Here is a 20,180-nt window from a genome sequence, read left to right as displayed (position 1 = left end):
ATGAACTTTGACAAAAAGCTGCCTTTCCATTTAGGGCTGCTCACAAAAAAGACCAAGGAAGAGAGGGTTTATACACAGAAAAGCATGTCTTTATACATGTCATAGAAAAACACCAAACAGATGAATTTTTAAAGATAATTTTAATTTATTTAAGCCTCTTCATTGGCTGGAACAATTGAGCAAACTGAATTCATTTTTCCTTCATCCCGATACCATGCTATTTTCAGTCTAGGAGTTTTCACCCATGACATTGTGGAGGTCTGGCATACTCTCAGCAAACCCTAAACACTGGCAAGCACAGTGGCAAGGTCTGGAGATTCAATGACAAATAAAACAAAACTGACCTGGACTCCAATCTCTTGAAACCTTCATGTAAACCCCACCCTTTGAAGGTTCAGTGCAGACCACCTTCTCCACAAAGGACTTCCACACTATTCTAAATGTGATGGAGGGGTTTCCATGGTGTAGTGGTTATCACATTCATTTCACACTACTCTATATGCACCTCTCTCCCTTTTCTGAACTGTTTGTGCTTACAATCTATTCCATGCCATATGACAATGTTATTTTGCAGTCCTCTAGAACTGTTTCAACAATTCATCTTTTTGTTTTTACCCCAGGTGCAGTGTATTCAATTAATCATAATTCCCATTTTCATCACTGGTTGTGCAAGAGTTCTCTCGTGTATTTTATCCCCACACTGCACCCTCCATGCCCTCCGCATCCTAAGCTACCATTTCAAGTAATCTAATGTATATCTTTTCACTGTGTTTTCTTCCAAATGAGCACTACCTTCTAAGCACATAAATTTAAGTGTATGTAAACAGAATTATGTTATTGTAGTTCTTTACTTTTCTCTACTCATCACCATGCTTCTAGGATATATCAGTGTTGCTATGTGTTCATTTATTCCATGGCTGCTGTACTCCATGGTGTACCTCTGTCACCTTCCCCCTTTTGTAAAGATAGCCACCAGGGTGGCCTCCAACTTACCCAACAAATGTTCTAGTTATTTTATTTATGTTATTTGGACTATAGCTAAACTATTAACTGCTCATAAAAAAGGAACATGTTTTTCTTGTCAAGGAATATTTGCTAATTTTCTATTGTGGCCTATATATGTTTTCTAATGTAAAGTGGTGAAGATTAAAGTAAAATTAATAATAATAACTAAAATAAGGAGTTGCCAATGGAGTCTTCCTGAGCTGAGTTTAATCCTGGCTTTACCCCCTACTAGCTGTGTGACTTTAGGAAAGTAATATACCTACTTGCTTTGAGCATCTCTTTCTTCTTCTGTAAAAGTGGATAAAACCACATACCTTAGCGGGCTGTTATGAAGAATAAGCGAATTAACTCATACAAAGCAACTTAGAACAGCAAATGGCGTATGACAGGTGTTGAATAATGGCTGCTATGAGCCCTACCAACTGTTTCAAACTATAGGCATTTGGACCCATCAGCTCTTCTAAGAGTGTAAGGATCTTAGAGACAGGACTATTTCAGATACTTCTTTATATCTGCTCATTACCCTACACTGTTTCGTGTAATGTTCCATACGTTTACGTTTAATGGGTTATTATAATTATTTGGTTAGCATTCTGCTAACTTAGATTTTAAGTATATATGCTACAGTAAAATGCTTTTTTTAATCCAAGAATGTGGTATGTGTTAATACCTTTATTGCAAGATTCATGGAAATCTTCTATTATTTATTACATGTTGAAAGTTGTACCTATTAAAAAGTAAAATCAGAAGTTAGTCTTCAGTATATAAAGATTGCTGATTTCATTCTCCCTCCAGTAGCTTAAAAAAAAAAAAAATGCGAGTACTCCTCCTTCAGTCATGTTTTGTCTTCCAGGTTTTAAAGTAAGAGGCATCTGCATCCTGTAACAGAGGGACAGTAACATGAATCACTCTCTCTGTATATTTACCCCAGTTTTGTTTGTTTTTTGTTTTGTTTGTTTTTACAAAAAAAAAAAAAAAGCTATATCATTATTTTTCACTGTTAAGAATTCTTAGGGGCGCATAGGCAGCTCAGTCAGTTAAGTGTGTGACTTCAGCTCAGATCATGATCTTGCGGTTGGTGAGTTCAAGCCCCACGTCAGGCTCTGTGCTTACAGCTCAGACCCTAAAGCCTGCTTCAGATTCTGTGTCTCCCTCTCTCTCTCTGTCCCTCCCCACCCCTCTCAAAAATAAATAAGCATTAAAAAAAGTAAAAAAGAATCCTTATAAAACCTGGGCAAAGGCTTAAATTAGAATAGAAATCATAGTGAGAATTCTAGATCTACACAAACATATCTCTGTATCATATCTCCATATCTTAGTATCATTATCTCCTCTATCAGGTATAAACATCATTGATTAGCATCTGCTCATGCCATTTCTTAAATGCTGAAATCTTTATTATTACTCTTCTAGACCAGCATATCATACCTACACTAACTTGCCTTAATAAATACAAAGAATAGGTCAGGGTATTTAGGATTGAAGTATCTGACAGATAACTCTAAAATTATTTCTGGTTATTTCTAGTACATTGCTTAAAGAGTAAAACGAGGCAACCCAATAATCCTTGAGATGTGATATTTCATTTGGGAAGATATGCATTTACTACTTCCAAGAATTTGCACTAAGACAAAAAAATATGTAACAATTCAGTGCAGCTATTGTTCTTGATCCTGGAAAATAATATATATTCATAAAAACAAAGTTCCAGACATAATGTTCCCACCCTAAACAATAGAAACAAACTCAAGTATTATCAACAAGTACATTCAGTTTGGGATAAGCTATACTGGCATTATCTTAACACAGATGCCTTATAAGCAAATAGAAAATAATAGAAAAGAAGCAGGAGGAGAAAACCATAAAAAAAAAAAAGTGAACAATTTTTTAAAGTTTATATGGTTTTACATAAAGAATGAGGAATTTGATCTCAGAAATGGTCTTCAGAAATGAAAGGATGCCCAGTTTCTCATTAAAAAAAAAGTGATTAGCAACAAGACCCATCTAATGAGCAATATGTTAAAGATGGTGGTAAGAAGAGAAAGGCCATCATTTTAGCAAAGTCTAGATGTAATCGAATGCTTGACTTACTGAGTAATGTCTATATTTTACAGTTATATAATCTATAAAGAAAACAAATTCACATTCTTGTGGATGTCCCAAAGAGTACAACTATTATAATAGCACCAAAAGTCTAGCCCCGGTCCCCCCAACTCCCGCATCCCTCAAAAAAGTAATTTCTATAATGTATTCTTTCTCCACCCTATTGCTTGACTCTTTGATCTTTATCTATTAGTTAAATATCCTGCTACCATCAAAACAGAAACATTAACAGCTAGTACTTAACAAGCAGGACATTCCAAGATATGTTTTAAGGGCTTTCCATGTACTCACTTAATCTCTGTGACAATCCTAGGACTAAGTGCATCATTAGTCTCCATTTTGTAGCTGGGGAGATTGACATAGAAAAGAAGTCTGAGACTGAGGGATGAGGTCATGGGACAGAGCTGGGATTTCAACCCAGGTAGCCTGGTAAGAGGCTCCATGATCTTAATCAGAGAGCTATCACCTCCCTAATACTGAGGACTTTCTTTCCCAACTCTTATCCATCACTGGGCACAATACCACTATACCAGCTGCCCTCCAAAATTCGAAATTCAGATGTAAATCTTTGATGAAGCTCTACCTTTTTTTAAAAAGTTTTATTTAAGGAATCTCTGCACCCCCACATGGGTTTCAAACTCACAACTCCAAGATCAAGAGTCACATGTTCTTCATACTGAGCTAGCCAGGTGCCCCAGAAGCCCCACCTTTAGAACCAACCCACACTACCACATCCCAACATTACCAAAACACTTATAAATGGCCTGGTACCAAGCAAACTCGTCCATATTACAACTTAGTAGAAAATAAGTAGCCCCTTCATTTTTCAAGCTCTGGACTTGGTGCATCATGGAAGTTTTATAACCTTTAAGTCTCTTTAAGCATTTTGTTTTATTTTTTTCACTAATTATTTTCAGGATCCTTCAAAAACTGGGAACAAATTAAGTGCCTAACAATTTGTGGACTGCTTAAATAGTGGAAGGTTATATAATGATACATATGGTATGCTCCCACTGAATAATGCTCTTTATATATCAATCCCTGCTAACATTTCTAAAAGAACGTAGTAGTCATTGAAAATAATTTCACAATAAAAAACATCCACAGAAATAGCCTTTCTTTGCATAATCCTATCCATAATTTTTGGCTTAACTCATTACATTTTCTTGCTCTTCAAACATTAAATTCTTGTGATGGTCACAATTTTCTCAGAAATAGCTCATAATATTCCTCACTTAGCTGTAGGAATGAGTGCCAAAAGAATGAACAATCACCATATTTTTTCAGACATGGACATTTTGGTACATCTCATGTGCACAGTGCTTCCAGAATGAGGCCAAAGGAACCAGCACTACACAGAGAGAGTGTATGATTTTTCACTGCATGGTAAGTGCTTTGACAGAGTAAAGCATGGGCTGAGGCCTCATCCTGGAGAGAAATTGGAGGGGAGACCATTATCATTCCAAGGAGATGGTACCAGGTAGGAATTTGTGATGAAAAACAGTGGAGAAAGAAGACATACATTGGTCAATCAGTAAGTTTTTAGAAGATAAAATGACAATCTCTGATTTGAGTTTACCTTGTAGAAATTTCTAAGACCAATAGTAATTTATAGTAAACCAACAGATATGCCTGGGGAATACAATACTTGTTATATCTTTCATATTTATGTCATAAAGTTGATGGGGAGTAAGAAAAGTTTTCAAGTGCTCAAAAATTTCATACTTTCTACAAGACTGATATGTATTAAGAATTGTATAAATTTGTCTTACCAAACCCTTCTTAAAGTTCTCAATTCGTTTCTTCCCTAATATGTTGGTCAGCCACCAGGCCCAGGTTGGCATATATTGCCACAAATATGCTATTAATAAAAAAGGGTGATCCGCAATCCAAACTTCTTTCAAATCATTGGCCATGCTGATTAACATCAGCCGCACACAACGACTGGTCGCCATCTTGTGGGACTGGGCTACATCAATGTCTACAGACTAAGAAAATGTTAAAAAAAAGTAAGTGAATGCTGAGTATTTATCCAAGATATTTCACAAAACTTTTTAGCTATAAAGGACTCAGAGGTCATGTAGTTGACGCTTTTACTGGGACCTCATGCCCCTTAGAAGACGTCATTGGTACTGATGGGTGTCTATAAACTGTAATGTTTCAAAAAGCCTTAGACAAATCATATATGACCAGATAAGATCATGCAGGCTAAATAAAAGATGAAGGTTCTTTGCTTTTATTTACATCCCCTTTAATTTAATGAAAATTATATATCAATTTAGCAATAAAGATTTTTAAATAAATTACTAATACATATATTTAGCAAATGAAATTCTATAAACCATGGAGTCCATAGTGAACAAATCTGGTGCTGCTAATCCAGTTAACACACTACCATTCTACAAATAAATAAACTGAAGCCCATAAAGGTAGTAACTCATCTGTGTTCACACACATCATTAGCAGTAACCAGATCTTCCAAGTCACCTGATTCCCAAAACAGTGTGTTGCTTCTAGTCTACCTTACAGTCTCCACAGAAAATGTGAAAATATAAATCATATCTGTAAACATTTACACAGAAGCATAAACAGATTTATGTCTCAGCAGAAATTGATCTTCGTGGAGAAGGAGGAAAATTTCACGGTCTTTAGTGGGATTTTGTATCACTGGGTGATACTGGACTCATCGCAAGAAATTTGTCATCCACTTGCCAACTCACCATGTGCAGTCCAAGAGCTGAGGGAAGCACAGGCGTGTGGTCAGGCACAGGTGAAGCTAACCTAAAATTATTGCAATCCAGCCAGGCTTTTTCTAAGCTCCTTCACCATAGCTCTTCTTTAAAATCCCAGTAAGATTTAATGTGCTAAAATTCAGCCACACAAATCCTTTCAATGTTGCTATAATTTGTGAAGTGATAGAAACTGAGTTTTTAAAATGTTGATAGCCCACATCATAGTGGATTACTTATAAGCAGTATCTTATCAACTTCTTTAGCCTTTATTAAAACTGAATGCTAAAGCACTAGCGGCTAAACTTAACAGCGGTCCTACTGCCATGAGTTAAGTTTTGCAAATAATTCATAACACAGTAACATGTTAGTGTAATATGTTAGAAAAAATTCTAAGCACAGTGATGCAATACCAATACATAACTACTAAAGCGTTCAAATTATTCTCCAACTAGAAGTTTTTTACCTTTGTGACTTCTTCAGACAGGGCATTCTTCACAATATTTGACTGCACAGGTCCTGGACAAATGTTAGAAACTACTATACCTGGGTATGTAGCAAGTTCAGTACGGAGGCAATTAAAAAAACCCTAATAGGCCAAAAACAAAAAAAAAACAAAAACAAAGAAAGAGGGCAACAAATAAAATTAAATACATGTATCTCATGTTTGCTATTAGCACGACATTACTTTTCTTCAACTTTTTATATGGGACACTAGCACATTATCAAAATATGTTTTTAAATGCCAAGTAAAGGACAGGAAATCTCATTGGGCAAGTTTATTAAACATTTTTAACTCTAAGGGCAATCTAGGACGCCTGGGTGGCTCCGTCGGTTAAGGGTCTGACTCCTGATTTCAGTGCAGGTCATGATCTCACGGTTCGTGGGATCGAGCCCCATGTCGTGCTCAGTGCTAACAGGGCAGAGCCTGCTTAGGATTCTCTTTCTCCCTCTCTTTCTGCCCCTCCGCTGCTCACATTCTCCTCTCCCTCCCTCTCTCTCTTTCCCTCTCAAAAATAACTAAGCACTAGAAAAAAGACTGGGGGCAATTTAGAACAGGCATCCTCAGGCATCACCATCTTCTGGTAGGAATAATTGACACCTTCTGGCAGTGGTGGCTGACACCACGAGTTATGTCTCACGGTAGGCGCAGGACAGGGGAAAAACTATCCCCGGAGACTCTGACACACCCTCCCCACACCAGTCCCCATCTCCCTGCTTCTTTTGTCCCTCAAAGCAGTCTCAAGTGCCACTGCTGGCGCAAGAGGGAGCAAGAGGGATTAAATACTTGACAGAAATTATCATAGAGGAAGAAGTCAACTTTTTCTATTTATATGACTATTTTAACATACAATTTGTTTCAGCATTTATTTTTAGGGTTAGCAAGCGAGTCCGTGGCTGGTTAAAAATGTAATAGGATTGCTTCCTCAATGACTTTCATAAAAACAAGCTAGACCCTCTAGACTTGAAGATACTGGCTACTTCTGAACAAATAGGGAGTAAACATCTACTTCCCCTCCTCTCTTTTCCTAAATTAGGAAATGTTCCAAGATTACATTGGTATCAGCTGAGATAAGTATTGAAACGCCTAAACAGCTAATCTGGAGTGTGATCCAACATTAAAACAGTTACCAGCTCTTAATGCCAACCACTAACAAATAGCAGCTATAAGGGTTCACGCTGCCAGGGACCAACAAAGTGCCTGCCTCAGATGGACATGAAAAAAGTCTTTGTAAATCAATGAACTCTCGTATCCTTAACCTCTCTACAGCAAAAGAGGAGAGAGGACACCATGAAAGCCAATACATCATGTTAAACCTCTCCTTGTCTGAAGTCACATCTAGTATAGTGTGTGAACTTTTCGGTGATAAATAAATTCACTCTATAGCTTGTTGGGAATCAGGGAAGGAAATGTGTTCTTCCAAAAGTACTTCCTAGTCCTAGTGTTCAGCTACTGGTTTAACTAACTGGAGTCTCAACCTGCCACACTGTATAACAGGATCAAATCCAGTAATAAAACAGTGAGTCCTGGAAGGCAGGCCAGATAGCTCAGGTTGCATTTTAGTGAAAGCACTCTGCATGTCAGGAAGATACTGGGCTGCCTTCCCTCATCCACCTGCCTGAGACTTGCCCATCTGCTCTGCAGGAAGTGACTACTACCCCATTACCAAATATGGGGAAATCATCAGTGTAGCAATCTGTTTCATCACTCTCTGCAACCGTCTCTCTCCACAGCAGAAAGAGGATACCCTAAAGAACCAAAGCTTCAGATCCTCATGACTCTGTGAAGGCCATTCAGCTGTTGCATCTCATTATTCCAACAGCGAAACATTCCACTTATGCTGACTTTCAACAGCATTAATTATAAATTATGTGTCTCCTACTGGCCTTAGGATCTAATTTGTTCTATGTTACAGTTTAATAATATTTCTTCACATCCATTCTTAAGCCAATATTAAAAAGTCATTTGTTTCTATAGTCACAGCTAGTAAGTTATTGTAGCCCAAGTCAAGCTTTCTCCCAGCCTCTGCCTTGACTGGATTTTCTTCTTTCAGTGAAGCCACAGTAAATAGGGTCAAGACTAGTCCCAGTAGGGATACGAAGCCCAGGTCTAATCATGCAGCGGGGAGCTCCTACTTCCGACATGCAAATATACTTAGACTAGATAAAATAAATGCCAACTACAACGGGGAAGGAGAAAGAAGTCAGAGAAATGGGAAGGGTAAGTACATCAAGTGTGTGCGGAAGAAATGGGGGGTAGAGTTTCCATGAAGATGTGATAGAAATGAGGATGAGGGTGACATGTTGAGCAGACTATACACTTCTTTAGGGTGGGGACCATTTCTTATCTTTATATCCCCAGGATCCACTGCTATGCACAGCATGGCACAGTGTCGGTACTCAGTACATGTTTGCTGAATTAGGAAGAGGCGAGTGAGATTCAAGTATTTTTTAGCATCTTCTGGGGATGTCCTCTACCCAAGGTCTCCTTGGGTCTCTCCTGCTGTTCCCCTACATCACTGACCCATTCCAATGACCTCTTGCAGTGATGGCCGTATCTCCAATATACATATTTAGATCAGAGCTGAGTTTGAGCAGTCTTACCCGGAGAGCATGTTTGCTGGCACAATATCCACTAGAAAGGGGCGCAGATATGATACCCAGGAGGCTATTCACAGTAACAATCTTTCCTTGTTTCCTCTCGATCATGTGAGGCAGAACACACATTGTCAAGGACAGTGTCCCTAAGTAGTTAAGCTCTATTAGCTCCTTGTAGACGTCCAGGCTGGTCTCCACAAACAAAGAACGCTGAGATCTTCCAGCATTGTTGACCAGAATGTCGATCTAGTTAAATAAAATCAGAAAAGGGGCACTTTGGGGATGACCTGTAAATGGACTGATACAATTCTTAGGGATGGCTGGTTATATTGTTAACTTGAAGAATCATTGGAATGGAATGGTGAATTTCTAGCAGTCAGCAATAAAGAGATAAAATAAAAACCACAATTCACCTACGGAATTAATTTCCCATCATAAAAATAAAAGGCACAGTGAATTTTTACCTTCTTTTGTTCTACATGAAGGAATTAGTACTTAGTAAGGTATGGAAAGTACTAATTACATAAATCCAAAGACTTAAAGTATAAAAGACTCATGGGCATTGATCTCACTGCATGGACCCATTTGCCTAAAATCCTTTAAATGACAGCACACAAAGAAAGGAATCTCTTTTGTAGCTTCCTATTTCAAAGCAAGACTTACCAATTCAAAATGGCTACTTACTTTACCAAACTCCTGGAGGACCATTTTGGTAGCCGCCTCATGGGAACTTCTGTCAGTCAGGTCAAGTGGCAAAACGAGTATATCTTTGTCTTTTAAATTACCATTCTCTAAATAAAGACATTTAAAAATTAGTGCAGAAGTTGTAAGATAGTCCAATCAAGCTTCTGGCTACTTGGTGTTAAGTTTAATACCCACCCTATAACTGGACTTGGCAAAAACTCATTTCTGAGTGGCCTTGTGGAAGAATTTCTCTCAGTGACCAAGAGGACTGGCAGTAATAAGGCAATATCTAATCAGACAAAAAGCTGGCTGGGTACACAGGAAGTAGTATGGCTCTCTTCAACTTGAATACGGACAGTCTAACATTGGAACAGACTCTACAAGAAACCATGATTATACTACAAGCTAAAAAAAAAAAAATTAGAGCTTTTTCTTTAGAAGTACAGAGATATATTTGTTTCATTATAGGCTCAGAAAGTATAGTTGCTCTTTTACACACATTAAAACATAAAAACAATTTATGCTTCACATTAGTAAGACATTCAGAGTTAACCCAGTCACATGACACACAGAAGCTTCCTTCCAGACAAGGATTCAGGGATGCAAACATGGAACAGGACACCCTCAAATTGCCAATCGAGAAACATGTTGGCCCTTTCTGTCACTACTCATCAAAAGAGTACGTTTTGAAATACAACCAGTAAAGCCAATAAGAAAGGCAGGTAGAGAAAATAAACAAGGTACAAAGGTTTTATGGACAAACTGTTAATCTGTGAAACATCAACTGTTTTAAAAAAAGAAATGGAAATGCTTGCACCAGTGATCTGACAGATAAAAGGAAAAGTCAGCCTTAGTCTAGCAGACACATGCTGACATGGTTCATTTCTGCCAGTACAGAACTTGCAAGTCTCAACAGCCAGAGGAAGTGTCCCAGTGCAAAGCATAAGAGGCCTCTGAAGGCAATATTGTGAAAGAGGCCTTGTGGCCTTGCTACTGACTCTCTTTTCTGCATGGTTAACTCCATCAGCAAACTGAAAGAAAATTGTTTCAAGAATGACAGGTAGAGAAATGACCCAAAGAATGGTCTGCTTGAAAATTCAAAATTATCTCATTTTAGGTACTGTTTCATGACAAATGATAACTTGTTTTCTTTTTTTTTTTTTTTTTTAACGTTTATTTATTTTTGAGACAGAGAGAGACAGAGCATGAGCAGGGGAGAGGCAGAGAGAGAGGGAGACACAGAATCTGAAACAGGCTCCAGGCTCTGAGCTGTCAGCACAGAGCCCGATGCGGGGCTCAAACTCACGGACCGCGAGATCGTGACCTGAGCCGAAGTCGGACGCTTAACCGACCGAGCCACCCAGGCGCCCCTGATAACTTGTTTTCAAGTGAACACATCTATACCAAAACCTAAACCAAAAAAAATTAAAAATAAATAAAAATTAAAAAAAAATTAACATTGTTGCTCCCTATATGAATATTACCTCAAGCTGCATTTTAAAACCTAATTCAATTCCTGTTCTTTCATTTTTTTTGTTCTTTCATTTTTATAACAAAAATCTTATAGTGTCCCATATGACTTTAATATCTGCTATTTCAGCAAAATGAAGAAGGATCCTTTCTAGTTAAATTTCTATGGTTACACACATGAATGCCATATATAAGAACCAAACTGTTCTTTCTCTAAGACAAAAGTATAAAGTACGTGGTCACTGAAAATCCGCCAGCATTCGGGGTGCCTGGGTGGCTTAGTTGGTTAAGCGCCCAACTTCAGCTCAGGTCATGATCTCACAGTTCCGTGAGTTTGAGCGCCACATTGGGCCTTGTGCTGACAGCTCAGAGCCTGGAGCCTGTTTCGGATTCTGTGTCTCCCTCTCTCTCTGCTTCTCCCCTGCTCGCTCTCTCTCTCTCTCTCTCTCTCAAAAATAAATAAACATTAAAAAAAAAAAAGAAAATCCACTAGCATTTAAAAGAATTCGTGATCAGTCTCTAATATCAAGAGTCAGCACAAAATAAAAATAGAAGGCACACACAGATCAATGGAACAAAATAGAAAATTCAGAAGTAAATCCACAATTACATGGTCAATCTTTGACAAAACAAGAAAGAATATCCAATGGGAAAAAAACAGTTTCTCCAACAAATGGTGTTGGGAAAACTGGACAGCAACATGCAAAAGAATGAAACTGGACCACTTTCTTACACCATACACAAAAATAAATTCAAAATGGATTAAAGACCCAAATGGGAGACATGAAACAATCAAAATCCTAGAAGGGGATACAGGCAGTAACTTCTCTGACATCAGCTGCAGCAACTGTTTTCTAGATAGGTCCCCTGAGGCAAGGGAAAGGAAACAACGGCAAAAATAAACTATTGGAACTACATCAAAATAAAAAGCTTCCATACAGCCAAAGAAATAATCAACAAAACTAAAAGGCAACTAAAAGAATGAGAGAAGATATTTGCAAATGACATACCCAGTAAAGGGCTAGTATCCAAAATATATAAAGAACTTACAAAAACTCAACCCCCACAAAACAAATAAATCAATTAAACAAGGGGCAGAATTTGCAATGATGTGGGTAGAGCTACAGAGTATTATGCTAAGGAAAATACATCAGTTAGAGAAAGACAAATACCACATGATTTCAATCATATGTGAAATTTAAGAAACAAAACAAACAAGTATAGGGCAAAAAGAGAGAGAGAGGCAAACAAAGAAATAGACTCTTTTATAGAGAATAAATTGATGGTTACCAGAGGGGAGGGAGTGGAGGGATGGGTTGAATAGGGGATGGGGATTAAGAAGTGCACTTGTGATGAGCACCAGATGATGTATGTGTTAATCACCATATTGTACACCTGAAACTACTATAACACTGTATGTTAACTAACTAGAAGTAAAATAAAAACTTAAAAAAAAAAAAGAAGAAGAAAAGTAGAAAGGCATCAGAAAAGAAAAGGAAGGGGCAAGAGCAGCTACTGAAGAGATGCCCAAAGAAAGAGAATTTGGATCTAAGCATTTGGAGTATCTGGAACCAGAGCAGATAATATGCCCAGGAAAATCCCACTCTTAACTTCTAAAAATCTCAAAATTGTATTTGAATGTGAATTCTGGTTGATTTCCAGGAAGCTGCTGTGGTTTTAGATTTACTCACCAAGGCACCTTCTCTTCACCCTCTCCAGCTCCTGCACTCTTCTGGCTGACAGCACAAGGGAGACTCCTAGTTTAGACAGCTGGTAAACCAGCTCTTCACCGATCCCGCTCGATGCTCCAGTCACCCATACCACCATATCGGTCAGCTCCCATTCTAGTGAGAAATAAGTGCAGACTGAGGGCAGAAACTAAGCTCTGGATTACACCCATAAATCAAAGATTACCAAAAAGACAGTCTTAAACAATACCACAAAATATGAAGGCATAATGTGCGGAGTTTAAAAATTCTAATAGCCTAGGGGTGCCTGGGTGGCTCAGTCAGTTGAGTATCTGACTCTTGATTTTGACTCATGTCATGATCCCAGGGTTGTGGATCCAGCCCCACATAGGGCTCCACACTCAGCATAGAGCCTGCTTGGGATCTTCTCTCTCTCTCTCTCACTCTCTCCCTCTCTTTCCCCCACCATCTGCCCCTCTCCCCTGCTTGTACACTCTCTCTAAAATAAAAAAACTTTTTTTTCACTATCCTATATTTATGGGCTTGATTCTGGTGATGTTCTCACAGGTAATATACCTACCTCAAATTCACTGAGTTGCATATTTTAAATATGTAGTTTTTATGCTACTCATACCTCAATAAAGTGATATAAATTTTTTTAATTAAATATCCTCAGAAAGCACCTCCTACCTAATTTTTTTTTAAAAAGCATGAATACAAATATATTAGTAACAGTTATCAACACACTGTATTATATATTCCCGACTCTTGGGTGAGTTTTCCTGACTTTACTCTAGGACAAGCCTTATAACTTGATGATCTGACTCCCAGGCTCTATTTATTTATGTATTCAATTGAGAAAAATTAGTCTAAGTGAATAAAAAGTCTATCTGAATTGCTTTCTCACTTCCTTATCCATGAAATGAGGGATTCAGATAAGATGATCACTAAAGGTCCCATCCAGTTCTGAATTCTATTATTCTAATTTCTTGCAATGGAGGTATTGATGATGAATCTGAATATACCAAGCTCTACTCTAAGGTATGGTGGTATCATTCTGGATTTTTGTTTTCCTCATTTGTCAATCATATCTGATGCCTATCAATTAAAAGTCACTTTATAAAAGTGCTTGCTCCTCAAATGCCTGAGCTTTCTTCTTGGAGAATAACAGTTCACCCAAGATTAAATGCACACGATAGAGAAATAAAATGCTGTACTCTGCTTGCCCAATCATGTTCTTGTGAAAAACTATAAAAATGTTACAGCTCTAAACCAAAGAGTGGTTTATTCTCCTTTCCTCCAATGAAAAGCTTATTTGCACTGCAGGACATGAGAGCCACTGTCTATCTGAATTGCAGGGGAGGAGCTAGATGTACCTGGGCTTTTTTTTTTTTTTTTTTAAGTTTATTTATTTATTTTGAGGGAGACAGAGAGAGAGAGAGAGAGAGCACGCGCATGCACGCGCACACCAGCAGGGGAGGGGAAAAGAGAGAGGGAGAGAGACAGAATCCCAAGCAGGCTCAGCGCTGTCAGCGCAGAGCCCAAACTGGGGCACCAACCCACGAGCTGTGAGATCATGACCTGAGCTGAAGTCAAGAGCCTGATGCTCAACGACTGAGTCACCCAGGTGCCCCACACACCTCTGATTTTAGATCATAAACATTAAAATCAGGAAATCAGTTTACTGTTTTAGTCAAACAAGTCTAAAACCTAACTGTCGGGTTAACAGTACGAGCTCTGATTTTAGATCATAAACATTAAAATCAGGTAATCAGTTTACTGTTTTAGTCAAACAAGTCTAAAACCTAATTGTCGGGTTAACAGTACGAGCTCTGGACTGCCAGGGTTCAAATCCCGGCTCCATCACACACAGCAGTGAAATGCCCCCATGTGAGAACTTGGTGCCTTAATGTTCACAACTGGAAAACTGGATTAATAACAAAACCTCCCTCAAAGCATTGTTGAGAAAAGTAAGTTAGTAAGTAAAGTACCCCGAGCAGTATCTGACATATACTCAGTGCTTAATAAAATGTCAACTCACTATTGCTAAAAGTGTTTAACAAATAGACTTTTCAGCAGCAAAACATAGAATATTCACCCAATAATGTATGTTCTAATTTCTCTAGCAAGGGGCAATGGGGTTACTAACTATAAAGGCTTTATATGTTTTTATTATTTCCTATGTGCTTAAACACAGTACCTTATTAAAACCCTTACAAGAAATTCATGAAATAAGAATTATCTCAATTTTATAAAAAAGGAAGCTGAGGATTACAGACATTAATTTACCTCACTAGACTGTAAATTCCCTTAAAACTGGGACCCTATCTGCCTTGTTCACTATTCAGTGCCTAGCACAGAGACTGGAATATAGAAAGAACTCCATCAATAACTATTCAGTAAACACCCAACAACCCTAGGAGAGCTGGGATATAAGCCCAGGTACAGGGCCACCAGGGTGGTTCAGTCAGTTAAGCATCCAACTCTTGATACCAGCTCAGGTCATTATCTCACTGTTCATGAGTTCAAGCACCTCATCAGGCTCTCTGCTGACAGAGCGGAACCTGCATGGCATTCTCTATCTCCCTCTCTCCCTCCCTCAGTGGTGGTCTCTCTTGCATGCGCACTGTCTCTCTCAAGATAAATAAATAAGCTTAAAAAAAAATCCCAGGTACATTTAGCTCCAAAGTCCACACCCTGACCACTAGCCTATGGTGCTCACATTTTAAAATGATCAATATTTTATTTCATTTTTTTTTTTAGTTTATTTATTTATTTTGAGAGAGAGGGAGAGAGAATGCCAAGCAGGCTCTGTGCCGTCAGCACAGAGCCGGACATGGGGCTCGATTTTACAAACTGTGAGAATATGATCAATATTTTAAAACCCAACTGTTTCTTAGCCATTCAAGAAACTATAGCTTGTCTTCAGTTAAAAGGTTTCATGTAAATATCTGAACTAAAGTTGCAACCATCCTGAATACTATGTCTAGGCTGTAATTCTTTCCCATCACATGATGTACTTTTACGGAAATGCACAAGCGAGAACTTCATCAGGAATGGTAGAGTGTATATTCAGATAATAATCATTTACTCACTCACTGACTACTCACTGTTCCAAAGTTCTGCAATACTCAGTCTACAGGGTGACTCTAGTTGTTTGTAACTATTTACTAACTAGCATAGAATAAAAATTTCTCCATTTTTACACCAATAAGCAAATATTACTTAAAACCAACAATGAAAACCCCTTAGCTCATGTGTACCTTAGTATACCTGCACTTCTGGCCCCTTTCTTCCCACCATGGAGAGGAAAGCTTTTGTATTTAGCACCAACTCTTGTTTACCAATTCCACAGAAGATAGCAGAAATCATGGTCTCCCCTACAGAGTCTCTGAAAGCAGATCCTCAGAGCTGGAAGGAAACTTAGCAGTTCAACCCCCAACCCAGTTTGAGAATTCTCTCAAGGCACGGACTAATGTCTACTTAATTCCCTCACAGAATGAGGAAGCTAGTTATCTCCAAAGCACCCCCTCCTTTTTAGACTAATCATTCAAGGGGGGCAAGGATTTTTTTTTTGAGAGAGAGAGAGAGAGAAAGAAAAGAGAGAGCATGAGAAAGGAAGAGGGGCACAGGGAGATAGAGAGAATCTTAAACAGGCTCCACGCTCAGCACAGAGCCCCACACAGGGCTCGTTCCCATGACCCTTGGATCATGACTGAGCTGAAATCAAGAGTTGGATGCTCAACTGACTGAGCCACCCAAGCATCCCAAGGATTCTTTCTTCTACTGTGATATACCTTCAATTTCTGCTACCCAGCAGCAGTCAGCAGCAGTTCTGCCTTGTGGTAACAGAAAGAATAAAATCAGGCATGCCTCGCACATGACAATCCCTTGTATATTTGAAGAGAGCTGACGTGTCTTCCCTAAATCCTCTCATCATCTCTTGCTTCTCTAAGGCTAAATAAACACCTCCAGTGTCTATGACCTTCCCTCAGATGACATGGCCTCAGGTTTCCTCACTCTTTGGCTCACACCCCACTGCACAAACTCTAGCTGGTCAATGTTCCTATTGAAGAGAACTAGCCGCAGAAGGATCCAGGATTCCCGTGGGGTCTGGACAATGGCTGGTTGAGCCACTGCGGTGTCCCCAGTGTGCAGCACAGAGGCCAGCACAGACAAGCCTTTATTCAGAAGACATCTGTTGTGGACTGTTATTCGTTGCTTCAGCGACTACACGCCTCCCAGGCTTGCCTAATCTTTTCTGGCAGTCATTTCACAGTTCACTCCTATTGAGGTTACTGCCAACAAAAACCCGAGTTTTCCCCAGATGTGCTGCTGCTGGAAACTTTTCCTGCTCTGGACTTGTGCCATGGATTTTTCTGGATCTGTGTCAGTATCTATGATTAGTCACCCTTAGATTTCACCATGTAAGATATACGCTTGGGAACATGGAGAGTTTCTTTAGAAGGATATGTGAAAGCAGAAATGTTGGTTGCCTCCAGAGAGGCATACTTGGTGGCTGGGGGCAACTTTTCACCATAAGTCCTTTTGTATCTTTATTTTAAGTTTATTTATTTATTTTTGAAAGACAGAGAGTGCAAGTGGGGGCAGGGCAGAGAGAGAGAGGGAGAGAGAGAATCCCAAGCAGGCTCCACACTGTCAGTCAGGAGCCCAATGTGGGGCTTGAACTCACACACCGTGAGATCGCGACCCAAGCAGAAACCAAGAGTTGGATGCTTAACCAACTGAGCTACCCAGGTGCCCCTCCTTTTGTATCTTTAAATTCTGTAGTATATAAGAATATTGTCTATTTTTTAAAGTGACAAAAATAATAAACCTATGGAGAAGACAAGGAGGATTTATTAAAAAAAAAAATTTTTTTTTTTTTTTACCTTAATAGAGTCTGCCTATCTTTCCAATCTAAACCGTTTTGGGAACCTGATGGGAACCTGAGTGTATCTCCATGTTCCTTTAAGTTTGTTTCATTATCACCAGCCCCCAACCTCCAGTAGTCTTTCTAGTCATTTTTTTCTTAAAAACTCCCCCAATGAAATTGTAACTCCAGATACACTGTGTACCTCACATATATCTGTGCTTTATACATAAAAGGAGTTCTAGAAAGCTTACTCTTCAGTCAATGCAGGTTTAAGAGTGACTAAATTTAAAAATGAAGTTAAGGGGCGCCTGGGTGGCTCAGTCCGTTGGGTGTCCGACTTCGGCTCAGGTCATGATCTTGCAGTCCGTGAGTTCGAGCCCCGCGTCGGGCTCTGTGCTGACAACTCAGAGCCTGGAGCCTGTTTCACATTCTGTGTCTCCCTCTCTCTCTGACCCTCCCCCATTCATGCTCTGTCTCTCTCTGTCTCAAAAATAAATAAACGTTAAAAAAAAAAATTAAAAAAAAATGAAGTTAAAAGTTAAATTAAAATTTAAAATTTAAAAGCCATCACCATTTAACATTACAACTTTATTTGCTGAATAACTTTTAATGTGATTTATTTACTTAGATAAATGACAATGTATCAATTAATATGCAAATTAGTCAATTATACAAGTAAATAATAATAGCAATGTAATTAAATGCATGTTAAAATCCTTCAAAACTATTTTTCCAGCCAAAGTAAAACACTGAAAAAATTAAGTGAATTTCTTAAAAATTATTTTTGGTCACCTTAACTTCCAGTTTTTGCTTGATATGCGATAACCTGTAATTTAACTAGCTATTAGATATTCATTCAGACATTGTCTCAACGTTTTCCCTTTTCAGCACTTGACATGACTAACGGATCAAATAACTTCTACAGAATTAAGTTTTAAAAAGAAATTATTTGTATGTAATTCTCAAAGTCCAAGTTAACATAAAAGCACTCAGGATCAAATGTAAATATCCACAAAGTAGCCACCAGGCAGCCATCAGGCAAGAGAAGGTCTGATCAAGAGAGGGTCTGACAATCCCAGCCATCTATCTGCCTGCCACACGTTGACTTTGCACAGGTGTAGTGTATTTTCCATGAACTCAATAATGTCAGCACTCCAGATGTTATACCCAAGAAAATGCAACGAGAGAAATGAAATACTAAGGAATAAGATTTTGTCAGGTACAGCTGAGCTTTGAAGGGACACAAAACACTGTACCATCTAAGTTTTTGTTGGTTGGTTGGTTGGTTTGTTGTTGGTCCTCAAGAACCTGTTTTGACATCCTTGAAAGCCATATGGCTCCCCTTCCCTCCCAGACCCGTTTTGAAAGCAATGTATATCTTCTGAACTGCTAGCCATCACTTCCAAGTAAACTTCCTCACGTGCTTTTTGGGTATTTTCACACAGGAAACTAGGTCCAGGGAAAGTCCACTTCCCTGAGCCCTTATGGATCCAAAGCCTAGCTCTGGCTGGGTCATTTAATGTCTCTGAATATTGGTTTCCCCACCTGGAAAATAAGATCAATAACGCCTGCTTTGTAAGAGTCTCTGTAAAGGCTGGAGGTCGCGTGTGTAAAGGGCGGTGCCCATTGCTTTTAGCGCAAAGAATGCAGTAGTAAACGACGACCAAATTTCAAGCAGGGCACAGATGAAAGTGGGATAGGCAGAATGCCCCTCAATGTGCCTGTAATGATCTATCTCGGGGCAAAATGCCAATCCAGGTCTTTCTAGGGGGATAAGTAAGTAGGTAGGTAGGTAACTCCGGGTTATTTCATTTTATTTCACAACTCAGAATGAGGGAACAACTTCAGGATGTAGAAAAACCGAGCTCCAGTTCTCGAAAGGAGGCTCCCGTACAAACTCAGGGGACTGGCAGTGTTTCTCGGTATCGTCGTCCGCGCACGCAGCAGCAGAATCCCTGGGAGCCTGATTAAGAACTTCCAGCACTCAGGGCGCCCCGCCCATTCCAGCGCCCTCTGACTTTGGCAACCAGGCATGTCCTCCCTGACCCGGACGAAAGACAAAGGGGCAGACCCGCCTTCTGGGCCCCGGCTTTTTCCTCCCCCACCGGCAGCCCCAGGGAAAGGCACGGAAGCTCCACGCCACCCGGAGGGAGGCGGGGACAGCGGGGACGGGCGCCCGGAACCCGACCTCCCACTCTGGAGGCGCGGCTGCGGGTCCTCACCTGGGCGTCGCCCCTGCCACTCGGCCCACAGCAGGGTCAGGTCGCCATCCGCCCGCAGGAAGCGCAGCAGCTGCACCACGAGCGCGAGAAGCGCGCACAGCGCCAGCAGCCAGAGCAGCAACTCCCAGCTCATCGCGGCCGCGCACGCCCGGCCCCGCCTGGGGAAACACAGAACCCGTATGAGCCGCGGCGCGGTGCACGGAAATCAGCGCGGCCGCCTCCTAGCGGGCCGGAGAGCCGCACCGCCCCGGCTCCGCCCAGAGAGTGGACAGGAGGGAGGGGCGGTCTGGGCGCGCCGCACCAC

General features: G+C 39.9%; 1 protein-coding gene across 2 annotated transcripts; it reads right to left on the bottom strand.

The window, feature by feature from the left end:
* Positions 1-298: 298 nt before the first annotated feature.
* DHRS7 (dehydrogenase/reductase 7) lies at positions 299-20,136 on the bottom strand. Of its 2 annotated transcripts, none has more exons than XM_049611531.1 (7): positions 19,877-20,136; positions 12,782-12,955; positions 9,621-9,727; positions 8,943-9,182; positions 6,304-6,426; positions 4,881-5,096; positions 299-1,884 (listed from the first exon to the last, which is right to left on the bottom strand). In XM_049611531.1, exons 1-7 carry the CDS (start codon positions 20,007-20,009, stop codon positions 1,837-1,839), a joined length of 1,041 nt encoding a protein of 346 aa, XP_049467488.1. In that variant the 5' UTR covers positions 20,010-20,136; the 3' UTR covers positions 299-1,836. The 2 variants fall into 2 exon arrangements, with proteins under 2 accessions (XP_049467488.1, XP_049467489.1); XM_049611532.1 differs by having other exon boundaries at positions 12,782-12,934.
* Between the last annotated feature and the right edge of the window lie 44 nt (positions 20,137-20,180).

This window comes from Panthera uncia (assembly GCF_023721935.1).
Source record: "Panthera uncia isolate 11264 chromosome B3 unlocalized genomic scaffold, Puncia_PCG_1.0 HiC_scaffold_1, whole genome shotgun sequence".
In the NCBI taxonomy this organism is placed as follows: Eukaryota; Metazoa; Chordata; class Mammalia; order Carnivora; family Felidae; genus Panthera; species Panthera uncia.
This window is presented reverse-complemented; position numbering and strand designations above follow the sequence as displayed.

What these genes read in the sequence shown, in the direction of transcription:
- DHRS7 (XM_049611531.1), bottom strand. Translation starts at nt 20,009, where the DNA reads ATGAGCTGGGAGTTGCTGCTCTGGCTGCTGGCGCTGTGCGCGCTTCTC. An exon ending in GGTGAAGAGAAGGTGCCTTG is followed by an intron (nt 9,728 to 12,781) that starts GTGAGTAAATCT and finishes GTCTTTATTTAG; the next exon opens with AGAATGGTAATTTAAAAGAC. An exon ending in TCCTCCAGGAGTTTGGTAAA is followed by an intron (nt 9,183 to 9,620) that starts GTAAGTAGCCAT and finishes TTATTTAACTAG; the next exon opens with ATCGACATTCTGGTCAACAA.